This window comes from Antrostomus carolinensis, unplaced genomic scaffold (assembly GCF_000700745.2).
Source record: "Antrostomus carolinensis isolate BGI_N321 unplaced genomic scaffold, ASM70074v2 scaffold24648, whole genome shotgun sequence".
NCBI classification, from domain to species: domain Eukaryota; kingdom Metazoa; phylum Chordata; class Aves; order Caprimulgiformes; family Caprimulgidae; genus Antrostomus; species Antrostomus carolinensis.
The window spans coordinates 6140-25461 of record NW_010334092.1 but is presented as its reverse complement, the minus strand read 5'-3'; the positions used below and the strand labels follow the sequence as shown (position 1 = coordinate 25461).

Here is a 19322-nt window from a genome sequence, read left to right as displayed (position 1 = left end):
TTTGTGTATTAAGTATGATATTTTTCTTACCTAAATTACCTTAAATCTCGATTTCTGTGTTTTCTACTGCTTGATAATAGAAAAATAATGAACTGCCCCTTGGTGCCCCTTTGGGTGTAGCCCCTAGCTTTGGTTACATATTTTGAAGATCACTATAGAAATGCTCTTTGCAATGTTAGTCCCATACTTCTAGGAACAGTTAATCTCCCTTGAGAACAATAGGGTTGTCTTAGAGAAAATTGGAGAGCAGCTGATTGCAAACCTGTTGCAAAGTCTGTTCAGAAAGAATAGCTTTTTATCTTGATCCATTTGCCATGGCCCATACACCTTTCTAAATGAGAGCAGTTGTTAAAAGGCATTATTTAGGCAAAACTGTCAATATTTTAAGAGCCCGTGACAACCGATCCCAGTAAAACTAGGAGTTATATTGGATTCAGAAGAGAGGTCACACATAATGAGCCACTGATACTGAATTTTTTTATTATTTTTTTGATCCAGCTCCATGTTCACTTGAGATGATTAATTCTTCCAGTGTGTTCCTTCCAGAAAGGGTTCCCCACTATCCTCAGAATTTTGATCTTTCTCTGTACTATTAAAGTTCTTCTTTCTCTGTTATTACAGTCTCTTTTTGGCTGAGATCCTCTTTGATTCCTCCCGAAGGATCCTTTTAATAAAGGAAATGCAAGAGCAAAGCGTCTTATTACTGATGTTCACAGAGAATTGCTCTAGTAATTCTTTACTTCCAAAAACGTTTTTAAGATTATATGAAATGCAGATTTTAATCTTTTCAACCAAGGAACTTGAGGGCTTGTTAACCAGGTCAGAAGTAGTGCAGCTGTGGGTGAAATGTGTTTTGTTTTCAAACCTTTAGACTGGTTTATGGCAAAGCTGAAATGAGGCTTTGTGTGAATGTTTAATAAGAACTTGGAAAACCATGTTTGGTAAGCTGACTGGCGTAAGACAGTCTTTCTTAGGCAACCTCAAAATAAACTACTTCCTTATTTATCTTTTTTGTGTGTTTATGAACACCCTGAGGTGAGGATGAAGAGTTACTCCAACAGGGCACTTCACATCAAGCACTGTATTGCAAACAGTCTAATACTGCAGTCTTCTGGGGAAATTTGGTGGGTGTCAGGTAAGGATGAAGGATATGAACCGATACGCAAATGCCAATAGCCCTTTTGCTACACAAAGCATGTTTCTTGAACGGTGTTTTCTGAAGTGGCTTTTTTACTTATTCTTTAATGTGAAATAAAGCATGAAGAAGAGATGAGAGACTATACACATCTCTAACGTTGTATGTAAAAGACTATGTGTGGGACTCAACAGATCTGCTTCAAACACATCACTAAAGAATGTACAACAGAGACAGACACCAAACGTAGGCTTTGGGCATTGGAAAACAGAATTGTGCAATGACCGGGCAGAGCTGGATGTCTCATCCTTCACTGCAGACTTCTGTGTCCCAATATTAGTTTAGTCATTTCTCTCCATCTGTAGCCACCTGTTGGAGCAGTGAATTCAGGAGCAAGTCAAAACCTCTGATGGAAATAAGTCTGAAAACTCAAAACTGTTTCTCTACCCACAGGCATTTTTCCTACTAGTTGAAGAGAGTGTTAATGATAGCTATTGCTACCTGGTGGATCTACTTCACTTCCAGGCAGAATGGACTCATGATTCTTATACTGGGTGGACAGTGTCTCCACCTGTATGTAAGTTCTTTTCTGTTGCTTGGAGCTGTCTACGTGGAGCTTGATCGCGTTGTTCACTTACAGTATGTCTGTTTTGCAGTGAACTGTCTGGGGTTAAGTAACAGGCTGATCTGGGACAGCTAATGCTTATCTGGTCAGAGGTACAGTAGAGGAGAAAGAGTTGAGAAATCAGACAATAATCATAACCAGATTGCCAAGAGAGGGGACAGCATCTGCTCTCAGTTGTGCCCTTGCTTCATGAAGAAGAAAAGCTGCCCTGCATGTAACAGGATGAGGTGAGCAATGGATATTTGAATTACTCCAGCTACAGCTGAAACTAACTTAGCTGGGGCTTCTTTTTTCCAGCTAAAATCCTGACAGTTTTGCTTACACCTCTCAAAGTACAGGTTGCTTTCTGCCATGCAGTACTTACTACGAGAGTGTTAGCATAGTGACTCAGTGATAACGTGAGCAGTGGGAGAAGAGGTTTTTGTGTGATGAAAACAAGGATATGAGTGGGCATGTGCCTGTCAAGCAGTGGTATATGACTGCAGCTAGCATGGTCGTGCCAAGGCAGTCAGCTTGAAACCAGCTAAGAGCTGATAAGAACCGCCCAGGCGTTGACATGAGCAGTGGCTGAAGTGCATGTGTGTGGCTATGCTGTAGGCAGTTCGGGTATGAACTATACAGGTTGTGAACGTGCCTTGGATTACACAGCAGATCAGTCAGTGTCTGGATCAAACACCTACCTTCTCTCCTGGTTCTGCTTTTATCTTGTTTTGTTCTTCTAAGAATTCGGAAAATGCCTCCAAGGTATGTTCCCCAGCATAGGCCACCTCCTGCAAAGAGTTTTAAGGTTAAGTATTTAACTCTGTACACAAAGTGCTGGAAATAACAGCATAATTCGATGGAAAATTTTAGTTCTTTAGACTGACCAAACTCTAGACTTTTGTGCTTGGTTTAGAAAGCAAGGACAGAGGCACAGCAGATTCCAACATCATCTGAAACTCAAGTGTAACTTGAGTTACAAATAAATGCATATGCCTAAGAAGAAAAGGATTTGTGTAAAAAAACATAACCTTTATTGTATAATACCCATCTGGGATCCTGACAGCTACTGAAATCAGTGTCTTTTCTGTGTTTAACAATAAACATTTGCAAGATGTTTTGATGAGCACAGTATTTTAAGTGTCCAGCCATGATATGCAAAGTTGTCTAAATATTTTAATAGAAATTCAAATTTTGAAAAAGTTTTGAAATACACAATCCAGAAGTTGCACAGTTTGAAAGAAGAAGATGAGCAGAGACATTAATTTTCTTATACTTCACTTTAAGTTGGGGTTTTCCTGAGGATGTTCTTCTGAGGAGGTTTAATGGAAGAATCACTTTCAGTTTAGAGCTCTAAAATTTTCTGAGTAGATCTAGGCACCACAGTGTATTTTAAAGATCTGCCCCCTTCCCTCCCCCACTGCCTTTGCTCTCTGGAAGTATAAAAGGGTCTCACACAAGTCTTTTAACAAAATAAATTGCATAGGCTTGTGTGCATTACATTGAGAATTGTCTGCTGTTACCCGAGCATATTTAGAAATAGGCAGATACCTATTCTCATTTGGGTTAAGCTCACTTACTCCCACTGAGACCAGTAATGCTGTGTTACTTTCCACTAGTTACTCTTATGCCTGATTTGAGTTCAAAGGACTGTAAACAAAACACTTCCATTCTCTGGTGAATTCACTAGAAGTACACACAGGCTTGGTATTTCTGTCCAGCAAGGTATTCTCTTGTAATAAAAAGTGTGGCAGCCTTGAAGTTATTTTTTATGTTTGGAGGCTTAAGTATATTGAGAAAGATTATTTGATTACTCCAGAGGCAATTAATATTCTCATATGAGTCTTGATTTTTATTGACTGATGATGGCTGGAACAGTGATTTCTGAGCTCAAAAACCTGTAAAGCCAGAGAAACAGTTGTTCCCTGCACAGGTTACTGAGGATACGTGTCAACACTTCTCATTAGAGTCATCAGAGTATGTGAATGTTATTTTTCTCACTTCATCCATAGAAACAAATAGAATCATTTTAAATCTGTCTGAAAGACTGCATGTTTTGTCTTTTAAATTTGGAGTGGCTGATGCAGTGGATGAGTTGTTCATCAGTTCCACAGATGGAGCTCAGATGATGCCTGGTTACTACCTCCTCCATGTAATTCATCAGATTCACTCTTGTTCCTTCAGCTCTGGCTGTAACTGTTCCCCAGCGCAGAAATACTCGGTTGGTGCTTTGGAAAACTGGGCACACGTTTAAATGTCCAGCTATAGATCTAGGTCTCTTAGCTCATCCCACTCCACTTAACTCCAGTTAATTTGAAGTGGCTCCTGATTTAAAAATGTTGTCATGCATCTAGTTTTTTATCCACTGAAAGTAAGAAGATGACTTGTCGTTAACTGCAGGAAAAGCTGAACCTGTTCTTAAACAGACTAAAGAGTGACAGTCCACTAGAAAGAAGATAGTTCATAGCCTGGAGACCTATCAGATACTTCTGTTCGGGGCAGGGTAGTATCTAATATGGTCTTATCAGGTGAGAGTGCTTGGAAGGGACTGCATAGTAATATGTTCTGCCCATGGCTTGGCCTTTAAGGAGGTATAAGGGTGTCTGTGATGGCCAGGGAACATGATAACCCAGTTCTAGAAAACAGCTTTGGGTCATGTTATGGTAGCCACATTTTCCTGGGTTTATCAGGAGCAAGTTCAGATTTCTTAATGTGCATTTTGATGTGCTTTCTAGAGTCTTCTGGTAGTTATTTCATCTTTAGAGTTCCTACTGCTTCTGCACTAGTGTTCAATTCATCTGTAGTCCTTAAACAATGCAAAGGATTGGTAGAGGTAATTGGAAAGCTCGTGTGTTTGTGTTTCTAACACTAGCAAAATACTGAAGGCTAGGAAAGATGTCTGTGTGAAATAAAGATGGTGACCTTATGCTGTATTTATTTCCTGTTCCTCTTTTTCTTCATTCTGAACATACCACTTTCTCTTCAGCTCCAAGCCCCTTCTATCATTCTTTTTGTGGCAGAATAAGGGAATAGGGAACATAACTCTGGTATAACTGCTACTTGGGTAGGAATTCAGTGGAAGTTGTTGCAGGGGCTGTGTATTGATGGCTTGAGTGTGTCTTGTGTCATTTATGATTGTCTGTAGAGTAAAGATGTCTATGTCCAGTTGTTCATATAATAGTGCTATAAGAAAGAAGGGCAGAACGCCTGGGTCTGCAAGACTGCAGATGCCTACAGGACACCTGCACTGGTAGTCAAGTACAAGTTAAAATCTCTGAAGTTGAGGGAACCAGTATAAAAACATTGTGCACAAGGAAGAACTGAGATTTCAAATACTCGTTAATTTCAGAGTATTTGTAAGTATGAAACAATCCCTTAAAAGTTAATGAAAGTTGTTACTGATATTTTTTGTCAAACTGACATTTCTTATGAGCATTTAATGGGTTTCTGCTTTTCTGCATAAAGACTAAACACTGTGTGAGTGTGCAGGACTGCATTTCAATTCATTAGAAGCTGTGCATGCACATCAAGAAGAAAATCTCTTCCTCAAAGATTAAATGAGGACATGGGAAAATGTATTAGAATTTAATTTAAGTTTAGGACTAAGAAGAAAAATGAAAAGCTTGGTAATGTCTTAATTATAACAGTATCTTAGAATTTAATTTTTTTTTTTTTTTTGCTTCAGGGATATTTTCTTTTAAATTAGATTATATACATAGATGGAGGATTGTAACTATTTAATATTTTTCTTTGCCTCTTTCAGCAGCATTTTCTGATTATTGTGTAACATAGCTGATGTGTTAAGTAGTATATAGTAAAGATCCTTGGTCTTGACAACAAATATTTGTTCCTGGAATGAAGTAAAATTACTGGCATAAGTGTATAGAAGAAAGCTTTGGGATTTGGGTTTTGTGAAAATGTAGAGGATATAGCAAGAGTAGTACCAGCATTTTAGAGGCTATCCTCATACCTGCTCCAGAAACAACTGGCACAGGGTAGTTCTGTGACAGTACATCTCTTGTCATGGTTTGAAGTAAAAAGGCACTGCAATGATTAAGGGGGTATCTGTAAGTTCACTCTGAGCTGAGACTGTTGCTAGAACCCAATAGGCGACTGGAGGTTGTTAAACAGCAGAATGTAAGGCTGTAATGACGTGTAGGTCCAAGTTGGTAAATGGGCTCTTGCTACAGCCTCATCCATAGGAGAAGACAATAGAAGGATTCCTTCTCTAATTCAGCTTCTTGACAGCAATGAATCCAGTGTGGAGTAGGTAAGGACCAAAGCTTTCTTGCTTAAAGGTTTCCTTTCTTACCATGACACACATGCACGTGCAAATACAAACGTGCACGTATCCCCCCTTGGTGTGCAGCTGTGTCTCCAACAGCTTCTCACCTGGTCATCTGGTCCAGCAGGAAAGAGCCTGAAGAACGGATAGCGATCTAATCCAACGGACAGGATGTCATTTGCTGTGATATCTATCTTTGCAATGATTATGTCTTTGCGACTTTCATATCGCTCTCCTAGCTTATCCCAGATCGGCAGGAGTTTTCTGCAGTCAGAGGACCAAGGGGCATCTGCAAATTTAAAAATAAAAGTAGAAGTATATAGTCTGGCAGAAGAGCATGTGCTGGGACCATTTAGTCCTTAAAGTTAATAGGGTTTGGGATTTCAGTTGTGGTCAGTCTCTACTTAAAACCATTCACCCTTCATGAATTTAATGAGTTTTCATGTGATAACTAGCTGTTCACTAATGTGTTCCTGATAGCAGTGCTGGTTTAGCTCTGTTTTAGCCTTTTATGACTATAACAAACAGACAAGAATTTTGTATGACTTTGGAGAGGTGTGCCAGATAACCAGTGCAACCCAAGTAAGTCTTGCATCATTCCCATGGTGAAATACTTGCCAGAAGCACAGAATGCTTTCTGCATACTAAAATTAACTGTGTTCATGAACTACACAATATTGACACTATAAGGAGGAGTTTGAGGTATGGTGATGTTCTGACTCTGAGCACTGCATTCATGCAGGTTAGCAAAAAGGCAAACTGCTGAGAACCCAGTGTCCCCTTAAATAGCCTACAACACAGTCGCAATCCTTCAGTCATGAGGACAGTGCTCATACTCAATTGAGGTGGAATTAAAATTTCTGGGACACTTCCTTGAATACACTACATCCCATTTACCTGCCTTTCATTTCCAGAGGACTTGGTTCAATTCCCACTTAGATCAGTTTGTTTATGATACTGAAATGTAAAAATGACTTGCATGAATGAAATGGCTGCAGCCAATAAGGAGGATTTGCAGGAATGTACTACTGTTAGGAATTTCTGGAATTCAGGGCAGTACAGATAGTTGTCTATATTTATGTTAATGCTGCATGTTTGCTCTACTGAAGAAGCTAAGGCACAAACTAAACCCTGCTGGCTGGTACAGGGATAGGGCAATGGTTTCTTGCTGAGAAGAGTCAAGCAGGAAAGCCACCTCCCTTGCAGACAAAGGAGGAAAAAAAGAAGTTACGATTTGCTAAACCACAACTCATCTCTGGGATTTAATCCTACAGCATTATAACCAGACAACATCACTTAACTCTCTCTCTGTCCTTGGAAGACAACCTGACTCATACAGTACAGCACTCTGTAATATTCCATTGTACAACATGACGTTCTAGTGTCATTTTGTCTTTCAACACTGAGATTTGATATGGCCTTGACAAATATTTACTTAAGAGATCCAGTATTATTCAGTGCAACCCTAAGTCAGCAAAGGTATCACAGTGTTTCCATAGATATGAAACAAAGTTTTCCTCAATGTTTTCATCAAAGAACAAAAATTCATTAAGGTTAGGTTCTGTAAAGTGCAAAGATTAGTTTGGTGTGTAAGCATAAGCCTTTGTTTTTCACTTCCAGTTGTTCATGTTAAAGCAACTTAAATTCTGAATACAACAATAACACTTACAAAACATAACAAACACAGTCATGGTCTTATTGAAGACAATCCTGTTGAAATTCTTCCCAACAAGCACTTTGACAGGCATCTTGTCCCAATCCTCTGGAATTTCTTCACTAGAGAGATGTAGCTAAGCAGAAACAGAAACACTGCTGTGAAAGCACAGGGAGCTTTGAGAAACTCACTCTACTCCAGCTCTAGTTAGTGTGAGACTGATGGGATGTTTTTCTACCTAATGTGCATTATTACTATATGTTATTTTTTATATTTCTACATCCTAGCCAGCCTTCATTTGCTCCCACCTTCTCTGCCTTCAGTGGGGAGCTGTGGTCTCGCACCATTGTATAGTTGGCAGTTGGAATTACTTGTCCCTCTCTTCAAAACAGACTCCATAATATAGTGTCTGAAAATGACCCTTTGGAACTCATTTGCATTCACTGTCCTGAATTCTTGTTGGCCAGTGTTCATGAGCTAGACGGCTGAAAAGCTTACCCATTTTGGGCTTTTGAAAGTGATGTAAAACACACAAGAATGTGTGTATTGCTGCTTAAATCTGTGCCTTCACCACCAGTCACAATCCCCACGACTCTACAATTTACAGTATATTGGCTGGCAATTTCATTCTGTTACACTACAGCACAGTAGGAGAAAGGCAAACGTTCCCCATGGAAGCTGTTCCCTGGTGGGAGTGTGCCACTCAAGCAGATCTTGGTGGAAAAGAGGAGACATCCCCACTTCTTCTGTCCTTCTGCCCCCTTCCAACATTGAAATGAGGATCTACTACTCAAATCTCTTAAATTCTGCCTGTTGTCAGACTGACTATTTCATCTTTTCTCCTCATGATGGAAACAAAGGTAAATCGTGCTGAAGAGCACTGAATAAATAAAACATTTTAATGTATTTTTCATGTGAGTCTCGAGGATGATGCCTCATTATGACAACAGATACTGTATTTACCATTGGGAATGATCCCCTCTGTGAGAATTCACTCTGCTACGCTCACTTACAAAAAATACCAAATCTTACTCCACTCTGAAACTGTCAATTTTCTATTTACTGGACTTTTCTGTAACCTCAAAATCCATTGCAATCATTGTTTGCATCTCTCCCAACTGAGGGAGTGAAATATCTCAATTATAGCATTGGAAAGATTGAGACCTGGGGAGTTTTTAAACCACTAAAATACATCATCTTAAATCAGCTAAAATATTGGGCCATAAATGATTTATCCAGTTTTTACATAGCAGAACTAGACAACTTTGTAGTCCATCTCAGTTGTTAAATACAGAGGAATGGTCTTTCAACAACTGTAGATTGCATCAGAGCAAGAGTAAATTAATAAACTGATGATTGGAGCAATGCACTGTTCTAATTAAAAAAGGGATGTTTTGCAAATTTGTTACTGTTTTAGCTGGTGTGGTAGAGGGGCATCTCATTAGTAATGGACATACCTTTGCTCTTCCATTTAGATAGCTCTGGCAAAATTCTTTTAGGTTCTCCACAGTCACCTCATCTGCAGGCATTTTGTACTTTGCATCGCTTGTCAGATTTAGGATTCTCACGGCAGGAACATCAACCTCCTTGATGCGAAAATACTCAAAAATTCGTCCATTCCTTGTTTCATTAGTATCCACCAAGACAAACAAAATCTGGTAATAAAGAGACGTTAATGCATCTGGTTGAGTCTTCCAGCTTTGGTTTAGCCCTTTTAGAGAAATGGACCATAAAGCTTGGCAGTGGGTTAAGATCTAACCTGAAATGCAATAAATTGTGTAGAACCATTTTTTGATCTCGGTCCAGCAACCAGCAGCTCTGTGGACTTTATCATACCTTGGTCCTAGTTGACAACAAATGCTGAAGCAGCCAAAAGGAGTATGGAGCTTCTCCCTCTGTCCTTTCACGGTGGTTTGTTATATCACCTATTTTAGTAACACTTCTAAATTACCCCTCACAGCTCTTATTGCTCTTCCTAATAAATCTTGACAGGACAAAAGAGCTGAAACACCTGTAATCCATATGTCTTTACCAATACTAATGTTTGATATTTTATTACAAGATGACTTACCATTCTTCAGTGTGTTGTGTACTTGGAGCAGGAGTAGCACCACAGGGATTGACAGTGGAAAATTGAAATACTTCTGTGTATGACTGCCTGTACCTGTATGTACATGTAAACGTGTGCTGCAAGCAAGGCAATGCAGATGCCTTCCAATATTTCTCAGGTTTTGTAGCTGGTTCCAGTTCCTGGTTCAGGCAGTGCCCTGAGATCCTCATGGCATTTCCTGGTGGTGGCAGAAATTGCCAGAACCTTGCTAAAACTATCTTTGGTTGGAAGTTGCTCCTGGAAAGTCATATTTGTAAAATCAGAAACAGGTTTATTGGGAGCAAGTAGAATTAGTGTTGGTTTGTGTGAATTTTGTGTTTTAAAGAACCAGTTTCACGTGAAGTTTATTATTCAGCTTGTGTCCATAACACATTCAAAGAATAGTTACTGAAACTGTTTTTAAATGTTTTGGTAGACTTAGAAGATGGACTGATAGCAGTGTACTTTTAACAGTAATGTTGGTGCATGTTTTTTCATTGATCTTTTGGCATTCATGTTTGCAAAGCAGGATTCAGCATTACAAACCTCTCCTCTAAATTCCGCAGCAGCAGACATGTAGTTTTCATAAATCGCACTGAATGTCTCCGAGTTCATTGGGGTGAACAGCAGGATGTGATTTTCAACAGGGACATCAAAAATCTTCACAGATGTCTGGGAAACAAAAGATTCAACATCTGTTCTGCTCTTCATAAACAGAACAGTGAATCAGCCACAAACAGTGGCTCAGAGAGTCAGTATCATTCAGTTCTGCTATTGCAGATTTTACTTTTAAGACTCAGTTCCCAATCATTCCCATAACTGTTGGATTTTTTTAATTGTTTTATGTGATAGTGAAATATATGATAGTGAGAAGAATCAGCAGTTGCTGTCTTCTCTGTTCCAGGAAAAACCTCATCATTATTCATGGATTTTTACAGTCAGAAGGGACTGTTATGATCTTCTAGTCTGACCTCCTGTATAACACACACTGAAGAATTAATGCTAAAGATGTGCTGAAAGTAAAAGGCAGTGTTAGCCAAGGAGGCCCAGCTGCAGCAGCTGGGTACTTCCTTCATTTCTGGGTGGCATCAGCATCTTACGTCTCCTTCCCTGCACAGAGCTGCCCTTTTTCTCGTGCCACCCCATGATGAGAGGCAGTGGGGTGTCGCCCAGGCAAGCAGGTATTTACATGTCTTTCCCTTCCTACCTACACTACCAACAGTTACTGCTGGTTTATTTGTTCCTTGTCTTGGCCTGGAGAGCCTGGTTGCTGCATGGGAATGGAAGGGTTGGAGCCAGGATGGGGACTGACCTTCCAGCCTCCCACCCCACCTAGTTTGCTGCAGAAGCAGCCCAGGCCTTCATGTTGGCACGTAGGAGGGAGGTGTTGGCGTGTTCAGACCAGTTCACTGTTTGGCCAGCCATTCCCTGTCTCCTCTAAGAAACAAGATCTTGCCAGAGGGAAGCATCCTTTGGCCTGGGTTAGACCAAGAGCTGCCTGTTGGGTTCTGCTGGTGTTTCTAAATGTGTTTGGGGCTGACCTAGTCAAACAAGCAAACAAAATTCTCAAATACTAAGGAGCAGAATACCTCCCTAGGTATCTTTCTGCGTGGATTTCTGTCTTTCTCCTGTGGCTTTTGTTAATACAGTGAAATACACATACCTCAAGATTATATTCAGTGACCAAATCCAAGGTAAATGTTTTGATTAGCCTTGTTAGATCCAGTTTGTTCTGTCTGCCATCTTCAAGCACTTCATTATGCACAGGTTTTCCCTTGGACAAATAGCGAAGTTTGTGAGGTTGTTGGCCTTATCAACTATAGAAGCAAAGAAACTGTCTTTACTCTAAAATACTGTTCTCAGCTTTGCTATTTTATGATCCTCAGTAACTGAAATTCTGTAACATGTAAAATAAATGTCACAGATTACAGAACAAGATTAGAGCTAAAATTCAAGGTACAGCTGACAGTTTTAATTTGCTCAGTAATCTTAACATGCTGAAAGATCTTTTCTATATCTATACACACTATCTGTTGACATACGCTCACTCAGGACATCCTTGATCTGACTACTTCATAGCCTAAGTATTGGTGCCACTTCTGTGTAGTTTTGTTCTTGTTGTTGGCACTTCTTCTGTTGTGGATTGATAGAAAATAAGGTTTCTGGCCAAAAGCAACACAAAGGAAAAGGAGTGAATGTCTCTAAAACTTGCTGAACCTGGCAGCATGTGTTGATTAGAACACAAGACAGAAAATAAAGGCATTTTATCCAAATCCTTAACTATAAATTAGGAGCCAGAATGCAGGCAGCCAGATTGAAAATACCAAATGTCAGAAGGTTGCTGTTTGCCTCCTGCTTGTCTCCCTTGTCTGTAACTGCAATATTTTTTGAGTTAAGCTGTTTGAATTTCAACTAGGAAATTATTTAACCTGAAAAATTCCCAAACTGCCTTTCTGGAGCCGAAAGCTGCCACAGCAGCTCATGGCACCTTGTCTGCTAGGTTTGCATTCCTACCTTCTTAAACACAACAAGAGTGTTCTTTTCGATGCCGTAGTTAGCACAGACATCCTTGCTGGCTGTCATCCCAAAAGGCATCTCTGGCACATCTCTTGCCGTCTCACAGAAAGTTTCCACGCTGTCGTTGTCAAGTTCCTAGTCCCAAAAAGAGTATTTATTAAGACTCTGTCCTGTATCCTGCAGCATGTGTAGGAGTGAGAGCTACAGGTGAGGCAGGTCCCTAAAGGCTCGTGAGGTAGAGAACAGAGTTGAATTGTAAAGTGCGTATAGCTTGTCATGATTAGCTCCAAGGGGAGATCTTCACAATAGGGGAGATACTGGAAGTGCTGGAAAAGGTTGCCCAAGGAAACTGTGGCTGCTCCTCCCTGGAAGTGTTCAAGGCCAGGTTGGATGAGGCTTTGAGCAACCTGGTCTAGTGGAAGGTGTCCCTGCTGATGGCAGGGGGGTGGCAACTGGATGATCTTTAATTTCCCTTCCATTCTGTGATTCTATGCTGTGACACCTTTCCAGCTAGTGTTGGCTGGGCTGGGTCAGTATGGATGGTGTATGGTCCCCTATGTCCTACCTGCACTAATCTCATCTGCCCTGCACTCCCTTGGCATTTCCACACTCTGCAAAGATGGGGAAGGATCGTGCCAACAGCGCTTCCCTGCCACAGCTCGTCTGCACAGCCGGCAGGGTGTGAAGGGTTAGAGAGATGGGCTCTCCGCTTGCGAGAGGACCCGACTGATGTTTCGTGCTTTGACTGAGTGCTCTTCAAGGCAGGGACCTTGACTCCTACATCTGTCAAACAGTCACTGCGCTGTCCACCCTCAAACTAATAGTAAATAAGCATGGTGAAAGGCAACAGTGCTTCCAGATTTAATCAGACAATTATTTCATGCTAGATGAATAGTAATTTAGATGCTGAGACCTCCCAACACATCCTGGCACTCACGTTTGTGAGCAATCTGTGACTAATAGAAGGCCAAATACAGCTCTTCATTTACTTGGACACTATTTTTTTGGCTTCCACCCATTAAATTTCTGACATGCCCTAGCTCATGCTCATGTACTGTCATTTCAGTCCCCGAGTGAAATCTTGGAGTCCAGTCAAACACATCTGCAGGCAATATCTGCTATCAGCGTGGATCAGGGAACTCTAGCATCATTGCGATAGCAAGCGCTTCTCAGTCTGGCCCAGCACTGGAAAACTGCCTTTCTTCATAAATGTCTGCAAGCAGATTGCTGCAAAGCAAAATTCTGGGCACTCTGAGCATTTTCACAGTTTGTCCTGTTATGCTGTATGTGTTCACCAGCTCTGTTACTGTGGGGCATTTTGGTAATGAATCCTGTTTTCCACATCCATAAAACTTGGACTGTCCACTGTAGCCAGCACATTTGGGACCTTATCAGTTCAGGTACAAGTCCAGACACTGTACTCTCAACTGGGCAGAGAGGTACCAGAATAAAAGTCTCTTCAGTTAGAGAAAATCCTTGATTGAATGTTTTGGATATTAAAGATCTCAAGGACACATTGAAAAAGCAGGAAATGACTATTCCTATTTTACTGACTTCTGACTGCATGCCTTGACAGCTGAAATTTACTTTGTACTATTTGACTGTTGTTCTGTATCATTCAGTGCCAAATCCTAAGAATCTTATTCAGCTCTGGAAAGTAGTAGGAATTTGTTGGAGAAAGGACTATATGAGTTGGATCATATACAGTGTAATAGTTTATAACTTCCTATCCATGCAGATTTGTTAGCTGGCAGGAGCTAAAAAACATGGTTGGCATGATATTCATGGAGCTGTGCTCTGCCCCTCTGAGTTTCACTGAAGTTGTTTAAATCATCAAATGGAAGGATGAAGAAAAGGCACTCCAGTGTATTAGACAATATTTACTGCTTTTTTATGGACTTAAGCAGGAAGGGAACATTTCTTCGCCAGAACAGCCTGCAACTATGTTTGAATAGAAATGCAGTGATCAGGTCACCCTCGATTCTTAGATCAGTTACAACTCTGGGCAGGGATTGCAACTTTTTGCATTTGGAGACTCCACCAGCAATGCCTTAATGCCTTCAATAAAAAGGAAGGAGATATAAGTCAGGATAGGTAGGTCAGTAGTTCTACCCTCTTCCCACCAGCTGCCAAAGTTGGGGTGGTTTGGCAGAAGCCCTGTCTCTGAGGATACAGGAATCTGCTGTGCAAAGAGAGCTGTAGTATCATGCCCTCAGAAGCTGCTCACAGAGTGGGGGGTCTCTGGGCCTGGGTACCTATTCAGGAAAAGTGCTGTAGTGTGAGGTGTTCTTATTTCAGCCTGGGACGCTTATCTTGAAGTGTGAAAATATAGATGGAAACAATTCAATTAAAAACAAAATGCAGAGAAAACTGAGGACCTGGGTTTTTTCAGGCAAGTTCTAAGTCTTTTGGATGTGTGGGATTTGGTGGTGATAGCAAGCAGTATATCCCAAAGTTGGAACAGAAACCAGCCTTTTGAGTTTTCCAATGAATTACCTTAAAAAAACCAATCACTGCCAAATCGTCAGCATGTATGATGGCTTCAGCCTGATCAGTAGAGTTGATTAAAACAGTGCTGGGTCCTATTCTTCTTTTCACCCATGTGATAAAGGCTGAGGCCTGTCTGACTCCTGTGGAGGGAAAAGAGACTTAAAATGACCATCAGAATGAAATACAGAAATTTCTGTGCGATAGGATAGAGGCAGTGGAGGTGCAGAAGGATGCTGAATACAAATGGACTTGGGCTACTTGGGACTGAGGTCAAACCTGACTCAAAGTGGGCTTGGGGCATCCAAATTCAGCCTCAGGTTCTGTCACCATTTAAACAGTTGCTGACTCTAGAAGATCAATGATGGTTTGGTACTATGTTTTCTGGGACCTCTGCAAATGTCTGTATGTCCAATTAACTGCTTAATCACAGAGGAGAATAGAGATGAGGGAATTCAGACAAGTAGAAAACCTGTTCTGCAAGATTTCATGTGTCCCAAAATCACAGTAAGCTATAAAGAGCTATCGACCTAAGGTTTAATCCAAAATGACTTCAAACCAATTGCAGATTTTATTGAACTGTCTGTTAAATTAAATTAGATGTCAAAATTGTTCCTTCAGTGCTGGAGAAGGGATCTGATAGGCACAGAGACATGTTAAAATTCCTCTGTGGTGCTGTAGCTTCACAGTTCAGTTTAGACATAAGAAACTAAACTGAAGTTCCAAAGTTGTCCTTTAATTCTGGATTGTTCCATCTTTTGGGTTGGGTTATCTCAGTAAAACTGCTGTCAGTTTTACTGAGTCAGTTTGTTTATTTGGTAAATTCTCTCCAAGCTTTCAGGAGTTTTAGGAATCTTGAATCTCTCTTAAAAATTTGTTTTATAGCTATCCACAAATTGAAGCTCAGGAGATTAAAATCTCAGCTGTAAAGAAGCCCTTTCATCTTTGTGAGTGTGACATCCTTGTTGGACCAAAGTAAGAGTCCAGCAAAGAGTTAATGAAAATTATATATGAAAAATAAGAAGTCTGTATGCTGTGAAGTGCTAGAGTCAAGATGTACAGTACAAGTGGATTATCAAAGATATAAGTCCTGGTACTGTACATTTTAGCTGTATGACAAGATCAAAATTGAGTCAGACCGTTTTACTGCCATCAAGTCATTTTGCAGCAGGCTGCATTGCAGCTGATTTAAAATACTATTTTTTTTAAGGTGAAGCAGGCCCACATCTGCTCTGGAGTGTACAGGCTGCAGAGCAAAGCACAGAGCAGTATCTAGTGGCCACATAGTGCTTGACTCCTGCTGTCTAAATGCAGAATTGAGCTCTTGCAGCTTATGTTAGCGATATAACTGCTCAGCATATTTTTCATATGGTTAATCTTTCTGTTGGGTTGCTTTAAACAGCCTGTGTAGCTTGTTTCTATTGGCCAAATTCTGGCCTTGGAGTTGTAAATGATGATTTTACAAAGCCTAGGATTTGGCTTGCGTGCTATGTCCAGTGCCAGGACAACCATTCAAAAATTCCCTCTTCCATCCATCAGAAAAGGTTAGGGGCTGACCTGCTGGAGGGAAGCTCGGCAGAAAAAGACCTGGGTGTGCTGGTGGACAGCCGGCTGGCCATGAGCTAGCAGTGTGCTCATGGTCAAGGTAGGCCAATGGTATCCTGAGGTACATTAAAAAGAGCGTGGCCAGCAGGTCAAGGGAGGTTCTCCTCCCCCTCTACTCTGCCCTGGTGAGGCCACATCTGGAGTACTGCATCCAGTTCTGGGCTCCCTGGTTCAAGAAAGACAGGCATCTTCTGGAGAGAGTCCAGCGGAGGCCACAAAGATGATGAGGGGCCTGGAGCATCCCCTGTATGAGGAAAGGCTGAGAGAGCTGGGACTCTTCAGCCTGGAGAAGACTGAGAGGGGATCTGATCAATGTCTATAAATACCTGAAGTGCGGGGGCCAAATGGATGGGGCTGGGCTTTTTTCAGTAGTACCCAGTGACAGGACAAGGGGAAATGGGCAAAAACTGGAACACTGAAAGTTCCAGACAAACTTAAAAAAAATTTCTTTACCATAAGGGTGACGGAGCCCTGGGACAGGCTGCCCAGAGAGGCTGCGGAGTCTCCATCTCTGGAGATGTTCAAAACCCGCCTGGACACTTTCCTGTGCAACCTGCTGTAGGGAACCTGCTTTGGCAGGGGCGTTGGACTGGATGATCTCCTGAGGTCCCTTCCAACCCCTGTGATTCTATGATTCCATAAAATATTTTACTTAGTTTCTTGATTTAAATGAGGTCTGCAGTTTCTTTTGTGGTATGAAGCATACCAAGTTCTGGATGACAAGTTATTGGATGGTCACTGCGCATTTTAAATTGCCAGTTCTCAATGGTTTAAAAGTCATACATGATAGATGAGATTTTACTAGTTGTTGTACATTTACCAATCAACAAAATGTATTTTAAGTCATTATTGGTGGTACAAGTGCACTGAACAGTTGATGCTATCTTGTACAAATCACAGAGCAGAAGCCAGCTTCTTAACTTCTTGTGTCTTGCTAGTAAGTGTGTCTGAAACAGCAGCTCTCTGCTAAGGGTGACTGTGTGCGTGTTGTTTTACCGTACTCTGTATTCACTGGTTCTCACAAGCATACCTCTCAAATAGGTTTACCAGTTTAAAAGAGGTTTTCTTGTCAATGCTATAGATTTAATCAGGGACTGAAGGTAGGTGCTTTCGTTCTCATGTATCAGCACCTCTAATAAAAGTTCAGTATGGCAAATCACGCTTTCAGTGGCATTTGTGCAGAAGCTACTGTTTGCATAAGTCTAGATGATGGGAACTTGGTAAGAAATTCAATAGCAAGGAAGAGCAAGTTACTAAAAATACTGAAGATCAGCTTTCAGCAGCAGCAGCCACAGGGGGCTCAGCAGCTAAAGAAGTCAGAGCACTTGGTTGTGTACAGGCTCAGGAGGCAACTTTAGGTTCCTTTTTTTGTTGGTTGTATTAAACTTGCTACTCAACTATATCTGCTTAGAGTACACTAACAGACGCTTGGCTAAGTCATGCACTTTTTGTCAACTCTGTAAAACTTCATCATTTTAGGAAAAAAATAATCAATATCTTTCTTGTATACATGTTCAGTGAAAGAAAAACTCTAAGACCTGGATTTCCCAAGATTGCTCAAGTCAGTCCTATTCCAATATTATTGTCTTTGCTTAATAACTTTCCATCAAGTATTTCCAATTATTCCATGTTTTTTCTGAGCCACATATGAGCTCCCTCTGATGGCTAAATTGAAAAATTCTTTTCCTTGGTTTACAAACTATACCCGTATGCTTAATGTGAACTTAGTGAATTCACAATTCATTGCTAGATGCACAGAGTATTGCTCCAGCCTGCTTCTGTAGGTGTGCTACCCATGGGAATTGCAGTGAACTAGAAGTGCAAACGGAGCAAGTTTGGGACCAAATCCTTGTTTGGCGTAACTCATTTATGTTTATGGTAGTAAATGGGAGTAAGTCATTTTGTTTGGGTGATTCTCTGTACTCAATGGGATTATGTGAGCAATTAATTTGCCTGTGTGAACTAAACCTACAGTTCAGTTCATAGAATCATAGAACGGTTTGTGTTGGAAGGGACCTTAGAGAACACCTAGTTCCAGTCCCCCTGCCATGAGCAGGGACACCTTCCACTTGGAAGATAAATTCAAATCCAAGTTCTTGTATTGGTACAGAGGTAATTGTTTAAAACCATGGGCAAAAACAGTTTGCTACTTTGCATATTCTTTATCTGAGCATCTGTATTTTTCTTCTCAGCAACATAATAGATCAGTACATCCTGTCATTACATATAATTATCTTATCAGTGTATAAGACAGTTTACCTTTGCAATCTATGGGATCTTCCCTGCTGCCATCCACAAAAAATTTCACAGTAGGAAACTCTTGAATATTGAATTCTTTTCTCAAATCATGTTGGTGTGTGACATCAATTTTGCCAAATTGGATTCTTGGAGCCTCTTTTTTAAGCTGTCGTGCAGCCTCAGCAAATTCTTCAGAAAAATTCTGAGGTGACTGAGATAAAGAAACATCTGGAAACGGTCAACCAAAAGAGAATAGGTTACATAGGCTGCAGTGTGAAGCCTTCTAGTAGAGGGTGTTCTGTCAAGTAGTAACTGAAGGGGCTGAATAAGGTCTTCTTTGACTCAGAAATAAATAAGAAATTATCTTTACTTTTACTTCTTTATGTTGATGCTGATTGCTCACCACTTGACATGTCGTTGGAGACCACAGTGTTAAACTGGTAGGATTGCAATAATCTTCTGTTGGGAAGAAATGACGTGGAATTAAAAAGTAGTTGGACTGACTGCCTGTGCTGGGTCTGAGTTAAAGGGAGGTCAAGGGTAGAGTTAGTTATTACTCACATCAGAACTCTTTGATAAGATACCTTTTTTATAAGCACTTCACTGAGGCAAACCCTTGTAATGTAGAAACTACTTTTCCAGATAAGATACAGAGGAGGGAAGGAGAGCAAGAGAGAATGGTCTTTCAGAGACTGGCAGCACATTTCT

The 19322-nt window shown here is 40.7% G+C and overlaps 1 protein-coding gene across 1 annotated transcript; it reads right to left on the bottom strand.

Moving 5' to 3' along the window:
• Positions 1-592: 592 nt before the first annotated feature.
• Positions 593-19027, bottom strand: PDILT (protein disulfide isomerase like, testis expressed). The gene is made up of 11 exons (XM_010174104.2): positions 19018-19027; positions 18636-18842; positions 14781-14914; positions 12282-12419; positions 11431-11541; positions 10314-10439; positions 9136-9333; positions 7694-7814; positions 6132-6313; positions 2441-2530; positions 593-664 (listed from the first exon to the last, which is right to left on the bottom strand). The coding sequence occupies exons 1-11, from the start codon at positions 19025-19027 to the stop codon at positions 593-595; spliced, it is 1389 nt and encodes a 462-aa protein (XP_010172406.2).
• Positions 19028-19322: the final 295 nt, after the last annotated feature.

Excerpts from the sequence above, each read along its gene's own strand:
- PDILT (XM_010174104.2), bottom strand. Across the intron at positions 11,542-12,281 it reads CTCTTGTTGTGTTTAAGAAG|GGAAAACCTGTGCATAATGA; the intron begins GTAGGAATGCAA and ends TATTTGTCCAAG. Across the intron at positions 6,314-7,693 it reads GACTGTGTTTGTTATGTTTT|ATGCCCCTTGGTCCTCTGAC; the intron begins GTAAGTGTTATT and ends TTAAATTTGCAG.